Source organism: Electrophorus electricus, chromosome 4, assembly GCF_013358815.1.
Source record: "Electrophorus electricus isolate fEleEle1 chromosome 4, fEleEle1.pri, whole genome shotgun sequence".
In the NCBI taxonomy this organism is placed as follows: domain Eukaryota; kingdom Metazoa; phylum Chordata; class Actinopteri; order Gymnotiformes; family Gymnotidae; genus Electrophorus; species Electrophorus electricus.
The window spans coordinates 23,507,046-23,515,971 of record NC_049538.1 but is presented as its reverse complement, the minus strand read 5'-3'; the positions used below and the strand labels follow the sequence as shown (position 1 = coordinate 23,515,971).

At 37.3% G+C, this 8,926-nt stretch overlaps 1 protein-coding gene across 5 annotated transcripts; it reads left to right on the top strand.

Moving 5' to 3' along the window:
• Positions 1–2,988: 2,988 nt before the first annotated feature.
• rabl2 (RAB, member of RAS oncogene family-like 2) lies at positions 2,989–7,925 on the top strand. 5 transcript variants are annotated; one of them, XM_027015149.2, is made up of 9 exons: positions 2,989–3,102; positions 3,430–3,539; positions 3,797–3,826; positions 3,949–4,028; positions 4,587–4,666; positions 4,882–4,993; positions 5,087–5,184; positions 5,931–6,014; positions 6,099–7,925. In XM_027015149.2, exons 2-9 carry the CDS (start codon positions 3,433–3,435, stop codon positions 6,174–6,176), a joined length of 669 nt encoding a protein of 222 aa, XP_026870950.1. In that variant the 5' UTR covers positions 2,989–3,102; positions 3,430–3,432; the 3' UTR covers positions 6,177–7,925. The 5 variants fall into 5 exon arrangements, with proteins under 5 accessions (XP_026870950.1, XP_026870949.1, XP_026870952.1 ...); XM_027015148.2 differs by having other exon boundaries at positions 2,989–3,161; XM_027015150.2 differs by having other exon boundaries at positions 3,002–3,076.
• Positions 7,926–8,926: the final 1,001 nt, after the last annotated feature.

The following is an 8,926-nucleotide window of genomic DNA, read 5'->3' as shown; positions in this document are numbered from 1 at the left end:
CAAAGCCCAAGTTTTAAAAATTCATATATGGGCACATCTCAAGTGTCTGAAGCTAAGCTGAAAAGCAGTGCATTTGCTTCAGCAGCATCAGTTGTAAGTGAACTAATTTACATATTCAGACACAATTTTGAGGAGGATTTAGATATGAAGTTAGCGCACTGACCCAGAGCTGTACAGATCCCAAGTTCAACTGGTGTCAGAAAACATCTTGAGGTCCAACCAGGATAAATTCAGGAAAGGTTTTGTATGACAAACCTCCTCATGAGGGCTGAAGCAGACATGTCAGCCCAAAACAGTGCCAACCTGAGCTAAAAATCCTATCACGTGCAAAAAACATAACAAAGAACATTATTGAATGCATTGTATCAATATTACCATGCTCTGAAGTGTACAATTCTAGAGGGATGATAACAAAAGAATTCCTACAATCTTTGAATGAAAATCTGGACATTCTTTACCTAAGGCAACTTTTAACACCATCTGCGATACATTTAGAAGCCCTCAGTGACCTTATTATTGTATATGTTTTTGAAAGGATTGCTGAAAAAGTGACAAACAGTGCAGCCCTTGAGGAGTCTGAGTCTTCCTTAAAAGCAATGGACAGGATACTGTGCAAAAACTCCATCAAGCAGTCATCCCAGAAGCTGATCCCCATAGTGGGGAGTTTAATGCTGGAAAGGATCGATGCTCTGGATAGTGTGAAGGCACAAACAAACTGTAGTGTGGCTCAGCCAGTGATCTCAGCTCCTGACCTTTCCAAAGAGACAGTCAGTTATCTCCTCAATCAAATTCACAGTCAGTTATCTCCTCAATCAAAACAGGAATACACAAGTTATGCACAGAAAGTTGATGAGGCGTTTGATGAGAAAACTTCTAGTCAGCAATTCAGGTTGCCCAACGTTCTGAGGCTCAGATTCAAGGTATCTGTTTTATTCTATAAAAGACCTTCTGTTTATTTCCAGTGACATTAGTAGCTTTAGATTCTGCTCTTTGAAAATATTTTCAATTGTACATTTATATATCACTCTCAGTATCATATTTTGAATCAAATTGTCTCCTATTTGTAAAGAAACTGAAACACAAGTTGGGTGTTTCCGCAGAGGACCAGACACTGTATAAACATATTCCAAATGGTATTTATTTAATTCATGACAGTATTATGTACTTTTAAGTTTTTTTCCAAAGCCTTTGAAACAAAAAAAGAAAGGAGCTGCATGAACAAAAAGGCTAAATTAAAAAATATTAATTATCCTGGTGGTGTACCACGTCCTACATACCCTGTACAACCAATTTATGTATAGCAAATATGGTTAACATTATTGAGTCATATATCAGCATTATTGGCTTAAAGGTATAGTTAACAAAAATAACTTTCTGTCCATCACATCTCTAATTCTCTGCGCTGAACACAGTCATGTTACCCAGTTCTAACATGGAATGCTTTAGCCTGAGCATTAGCTAAATAAGAGGTTTAGTTGAGATGGTCCATTGAAGTAGAGAGTTAGCACATATTCTTTTTTTTTTTTTTTGTGGAGGGTAGGAATATGTCCCCTCAATAATTCCTCCGCACACTAATCAGACGATGTGTTAGGTTGTGAGGTGTGAGAAGTGTGTGTATATATTGACATATATGGTTTATATATTGTTTCCTATCGGACTGATATGGAAATGTAGATGGCCAAAACGAGTAATCATATTAGTAAGCAGTATAAGACAAACAGGCCATGTGCCTCTGAGACTGAGGCTATTCACAGCATAATTTTACTCTGTAACATTCTCTAGTGATTCAGATTTAGTGATCTCCTTGGGGGGTTGTATTTTATTGTTTGAGAGGAATTTGAATTAAATCTGTTGTAATCTTAGTACATATCCATTTATTAATTATAGAACTGCCATGTTGCTCATTCAACATATATTTTAATTTTATTTTTTTCTCTTCACAGATTTTGAAACCTTTCCACCTTACCTCAGTTCTTATTCTAGACAAAAACCCAAAGGCACATTGAAGAGCTACTTTTCCAGTCTATCTGTCTGTCTGGCTGGCTATCACTATCTGTCTATCTCTATATATCTATCTGTAATATATATATCTGTCTATGTCTGTTTGTCTGTCTGTCTGTCTGTTTGTCTGTCTGTCTGTCTGTATATTTGGCTTGTTTTTTGGCTATCCAACTGTCAAAGTCTTCTAACTACTGTCTGGCTCCCTACCTTCTTGGATATCATGCCAGGATCAACCAAAAACGACTTGCCAGTCATGCAAAGTGCAAATAAATGTTGGTTGCAAAACGTGCAAGCTCTCTTCAGCCAGCCTTCTGATAAGTTAACTGATAATATATAATCACATTTAAAATTTAGTACATGATTTTTAAATGGTGGTAATGTGTACTTATTGTTGATTTCAGACATTTTGCATATTTCCCCCCTTTTCCACTTGGGAAGAGGAAAGCAGGGCAGACATTACATTTTGGGGCAGATGTGTTTTGTCCGTACTATCTTTCTTCAGAAATGGAGAGGACCGCATTTTCTACTTTGGTTGCTCTATGAAGGTGTTTTAAAGGCATGTTAAGATTAAGTGAATTTTGGACTCTCTTCTCAATATTTTATAGGATATTATACATCCTATCCTGTATATAGGTACAATTACTTATCTACTTTACATTGTGACTGCTGTTAACAGGGCAGCTGAAAACTGGGGAAAGACCTTGTGGCAGCTTGGAGAGACAGCTGACAAAGGGGAATAGACCCCAGGGGGGCCTGTCGTGGGCTAGCAACTCATGGCAGCTACATCCCATGAGTCTGCGAGAGCAGGGGTGAAACATGACTTAGAAGAGGACACTTGAAGGGTCTAGACTACGAGAAAGGAGCTAAACATAGAGGCAACTGGCATGATAGGATTTTATACAGGCATTAAAAGAGTGTAGCCTGGTTGTGATCCACTAGAGGGCACCCGGACGACTTAATATTTCTGCTCGCTCCAGTAAGCGTCTCGTTGCGTAGGAACGGCCAGTTGTATTATAAGCGTACTGATAGCTAGCTGGTTACAGGAGGAAATATGTATTACCATTAATAAGCACAAGTAAGACGTTCCCTGTTTGCTAGCCAGTGAGTAAAGCTCTGGAAGATGTCTTAATGTTGAGGTTTATCGGACACGCGTCATTAATGTGAGCATAGCTAGCTAGTTAGCTAACGCTAACTAGTCTCGCCGAAATTATCAGATAGCTAACCTAGCTAAATTAGCTGCTTAGCTAATTACATCACCAGACCTTTTTGCAAAATGAAAAACGTATGAGTTTGATATACAGTTAGATAGTTATATACTAGTGTCACTGACTGTTGACTGATTTTCTGTTGTTTTTAATCAAAGTTGCTAGCTAGCTAGGTTAGTTAGGTTAGCTACTTAGTAAGTATACTCTGACGGGTTGTTTTTAGAGAATGGCAGGGGATGGAAACAGTATTCCTGAGTTGGAGCAGGAAAAATACGATTCCGATGAACAGGTGAAAATAATCTGTCTCGGGGACAGTGCAGTTGGGAAATCTAAGTAAGTTAGCCACGATATTGTGGACCGTGACAGTTCGTACTCACTGTCTTGTTAGGCCTTGCTATCCTTGTTAGCTAGCCATATAAACTAACGCTATGTATGAAGCTTCTGCAGCTACCCGATATTGACATGTTTTAATATCATTGTTCGATTTTATAAAGAATTTACAATTTGACTTGGCTAACTACAGTAGCTATCTTATAAGAATATTTAAATTAACGCTTCATGGTTGCACTTTCATGTATTTTCTGTTTCAGGTTAATGGAAAGATTCCTTTTGGATGGATAGTATCCTTTAACCGAAATTTCTAAACATTTTAGCAGCATTATTTAATCTTTTTTTTTTTTTTTTCTTTTTTGGCTAAAGCGTATTATACGGATGGCTGCTGGTTTCTTATCCTATCTGTCAGTCGACCGCAGCAGCTGTCAACCTATGCCCTGACTTTGTACAAATATACAACCACCATCAATGGGAAGCCTGTTCTAGTTGGTAAGTGTAACAATAATGTTCGTCATTGTTGTGAGCAAAACGTCTAGTATTTACGTAATAAAGAATGTGAAGAATAATATGGCCTAACTTGCTTTGTTTTGATCAGCAACCAGAACATATCAGATTTTAACTACAGTGAGTTGGAAAGTTTTTGTTGTTGTTGTTGATGTTTTTGTTTGTTTGTTTGTTTATTTCATCATTCAGAGCGTTTCAAATTGTTGTGCAACATTCCTTAAACCCCAAACTCCCAACTCTCAATTTCTAATTTTGTAACTTTGTGTGGATAGTAGACAGTTCTCAATAGCATAATTATCGAATTACGGAGTAATATGCCTTAAGGTTAATAAGTATAAGAAGACATTTAAGAGGTAACATCTTTTTTTTTTCAGATCCACAATAGAATTTGGGGCATTGTGGGATTTTATTTATTTATTTTTATGTGTGTCTATCTGTAATGTATGCAAAAGAAACAGAAGAACTTAAAACTTTATCAGGTTAATTTAAGTGTCTTTGTGGGTTCAACTGGTTGTGCATGTGCTTAAATTGTTTACATAACAGATTTCTGGGACACAGCTGGCCAGGAGCGATTTCAGAGCATGCACCCTTCTTACTACCATAAAGCACATGCTTGTATCATGGTAAATTGCTTTCAAAATCTCAGTCAGCTCTTGTGAATCAGAATCAACATAGTGATAGAAACGACAGTCAGTTTAATAACATTTTTGTCAGGTCATATTTAAATTATTTTTACTGCCCACTGATGAATTTGACAGTTTATATCCAAGCCTCAACAACTGCAAAATGTATTCATACTGCTTTGTTCAAGATTTATTTTTGTCAATATTTTACGTAGGTTTTTGATGTCCAGAGGAAAGTAACGTATAAGAGTCTTTCCAACTGGTATAAAGAACTGCGAGAATACAGACCAGAAATTCCATGTCTAGTGGTGGCTAACAAAATAGATGGTAAGGCCATCCTTGAATTTTTGTCATGCTAATTTGTCTCTTTGCTGTTATTTTGTTTTTCTTTCACAACCATCTGCTTTTTCCCTCCAAAAGCTGACATGAGGGTGACACAGAAGAGCTTTAACTTTGCAAAGAAGCAAGGACTACCTTTTTACTTTGTATCTGCTGCTGATGGTACCAATGTGGTCAAGGTGGGATTAAAGAGTTTAAACATCTGTTTTATTTTTACCCCAGTTTTCTCCCAGGGTGTCTAATGCCACCTACTAGCTAACTAATTCTGTCCGTCATCACATGACAACACCAAATAGGGAGGGTGAAGGCTAGTACATGCTTCCTCCAATACACATGTAGCCTGCCATCTTTGCTTGCCACCAGTACAGCATTGCTGGATGGCTCAACATGCTTGGAGGAACGCGCCAACCACCAGCTACACCCACTCTGGCAGGCGGTTGCCCAGATTGGTTGGTTCCAATGCCATGTTGGGGGAAGCCATCCAAGTCACACAGACAGCGAGGCCAGTTGTGCTTTCCTCATCTCCTTGTTGGGGATGGCTTTGGCATTCCTGTGAACTGATCTTAGACCACTGAGCTGCTTGGGAGCCATTTTGTTATAATGGCAGTTTGTTGTGGCATTAATGACCACTTTTCTTAGACTTTATTTCCTTGAAATTGAGTCATAGCATTTAAACAACAAAGCTTTCAAAAAGATGTTTCATGCAAAGTCTTGTTCAAAATTGCAATGATCATGTGTACATTATTATGCAGTAAATAGATTTTTATTGTCCTTGGCATTCTGTTCATCCAGATTTGATTTTGAGGAGGAATGTTTATGTTGTGCTAGTCTTCTTTAATGTTAAACTTATTCGATTTAATCTAATTAATAAAGTCCTATCTATGTTTTAATACATTAACGCTAATGGGATTACATTTGTTTTCAGGTTTTTAAAGATTCCATTAATATGGCCTTGTCTTACAAGAAAAACTCCAGTGACTTCATGGATGAGGTCATGAGAGAACTTGAGGTGTGTGTGTGTGTTATATTTCTGAAAGACTACCGATGTGCTTTATGTAGTGATTGATTCATATTTGGTGTTTCTTCATTGCAGAATTTTGAACTGGAGAGCAAAGAAGACTCTTCTGACAAAGGGGAGAAACCTAATGAGGGAAAAACAGATTTGGTCTGATCACCATCTTTTGCTTTATGCGGTGGTAACTTATGTTGTATCGACAGACTCTGGTTTTGGGATCACAGTGCTGTTAAAATCATTGCTGCTCATTAACTGCCCTGGAGAGTTCAGGAATTTATCCCAACAAAATGAAACCACTAAGGATGAAGATCTACCTCACACCATTAATAAACCCCACGATGTACTACATTGAGATTATGTATGAAGTAGAATTTAAAGCATTCAATACAAATTGTGTCAAGCTTTTATTTATTGAATGTAGAACATTTTTTACTCGAAATTGTATAAAACTGCTAGACAGATAATTTAAGGTCAATGGTGTGTTGGTATTTCACATAGAAGTCAGTTTCTTGAAGATCCTTACATCCTAAGGAACAAGAGGTGGCGACCATCATGTAAACTAACACCATGTATGGGTGTATGCAAATAGGTAGAGGTCAATTCTTTCCCATTTGAAAGTTTTCTCCTTGTCAGGTATTTGCAAAAGGTACTTGAAGAACTTTTTAAATTTGTGTGTCTAGTGCTTTACCTCAATTGTTATATTGATGACCATCTTATCAGTTTGCACCAGCTGTGACGAGGACACATTTTTCTGTGTTGCAGAAATGCTATATCATTTCTCTGAAGAAGCTTCCATATAAGTGGTCTAAAATGGAAATGTTTAGCCTGCATGTAAATGTACTGTATGCTAGAATAGAAACCCACTCATTCTGGCTGCTTGAGTTTTTGGTGTTCCTGAATGTATGTGCTTCAATTAACACTTGCTGTTCAGTTCTTGAATATTTTCTGTCTAGCTCTGTTGGCTATAGGCTCATTATAGCAAGAAATCAAGGCTGTTCATATGCTTATGCTACATAATCAGATGGGACATGGCAAGACTAGTTCAGTCAGTAAAGTTAGTGTTTAAAGTGATGCATTTGATTTTTTTCTTCCTCAGCTGCATTCAGCAGTGTAATGTTCAATACTCTGTAACCCAGGTCTCACACTAACAGAAATCTTGTACCCTTGTTTCATAGATACACTAAAAAACAAACTATCAGAAAACAATGATAACCCTTGGGGCACTGCATTTCTTACCATTTTTATTGTGCTTTTGTTGGTCAGGAAACGAGTGACAACTCTACAGAGGTTTGTAATGTGAATGATGCGTTTTATTTCACATTTCCCCCAACCATTTTTGTTAAGTATGGTTAAGTCACGAGGAATCATCTTCAGATTTACTTTTCTTCTTTTTTTAAGGAAGCAAAGCATATGTCTTAACTGCATCACTGAAGAGGAAGGGGGGAAGATGACATTATCAAATGCAGTCACTCACTCAAAAGCTCATTGCAGTTTGGCCAAAACAAAGACTGATAAAAGCATAAAAGAAACATCCATGAAAAGCTAAAAAAAAACAAAAAACCCAAACAGGTCAGTTAGTGTAGTACTTTACAAAACCTAAAACGTGTCTTGACTTTAACCTGGAAATAAAAAAACAAAAAAACTGTGCAGTAGTGGATAATGAGAGATGTAGTCTGGATTTCTCAAGATTTCCAGGAGGTGGCACCACAGTGCTGTTTCTAACAGCTTTAGATCTCAGCAGAACTAGTGTCAAAGAAAGGCTAAAAACTACTTTTTTGGCACATTGTTCTTTTTTTTCTTTTTGTCTTTTACTTTTATTTACTAATCACTCCATACAGACACAAGCACAAAAATAAATAGTACTGAGTATGGAGCGGGGATGAGAGGTGAAATATGAATATGGCAGACCAAGGGAGTCAGAAAGGATACTGATGGTGACTACAGCTCAAGGTCTTAGAAAAGTCTGTAAAATCCAGAGCTGAGCAGAATTACCTTAGTCACATTTATGTTTCTTTCTCTTAAGAAGGTCCCCTATACAAAAGACAACCCTTTATCATCCATGCATCTGGTGTGTGTACAATAAGGTACACTAATTTAGACAATATGGACACAACCAATATAATGAATTAAATCTAGAAACTGGTTAATCATATCCAGTTTACAATACTGAACCAAAAATGATTTGAGAAGAGAGTGAATTTCAGGATTAAGTTTAATCTAATAGCAACTTTTAATACCTATTTTAAATTCTTGGGTTTGAGATGGTGAGCAAAATGATGGTCTGTAGTGAAATACATGAATGTAAATCACAGTTTTATAAGGGTCCTAATTCTAAATCAGTGCAGAGATTTTACTCTGTGACCGTTCTAACACGTGGCCTTATCAGTTGAATAAAGTAAGTGTTTTAGAAATCTTAGGTCTGTGATTTCATATAGTCCTCACTTCATCCCACAATATTCTCACTTTGGGGAATTCTGCACAAGATTTAATTAATCATTGGAGGAAGTTTTGTAGGGGAGTTGATGAATAAATTTTGTTATCCCCATTGCCCCCATTAGAATACTTTCAGATAATGCACACTCCCATTACATTTTAAAAGAAAAACCTTGAGGTTCCTCCAGTCTTGATCTCATCAAAGGTCACTCCAAAGTAACGAAATGAAATGAGTGTACTTTGGAACTGGAGCTTGGTCTAATGTGATGGTAATGAAGCCTGCCCTCATTCAGACCTATCAGCCAGAAGGGCATAGTGCAGCAGGATGGCCCTGGTCTCAGCCAGAGAGCTGGAATGTGCTAATTCTTAAATACTACAGCCACCAGGGTAGGGGCTTCATAACAGTGTTCTTTCCTGGTGCACTGGCTTTAAATGCTTCATCAGAAATATATACTGATTCCTGGTTGTCCTTG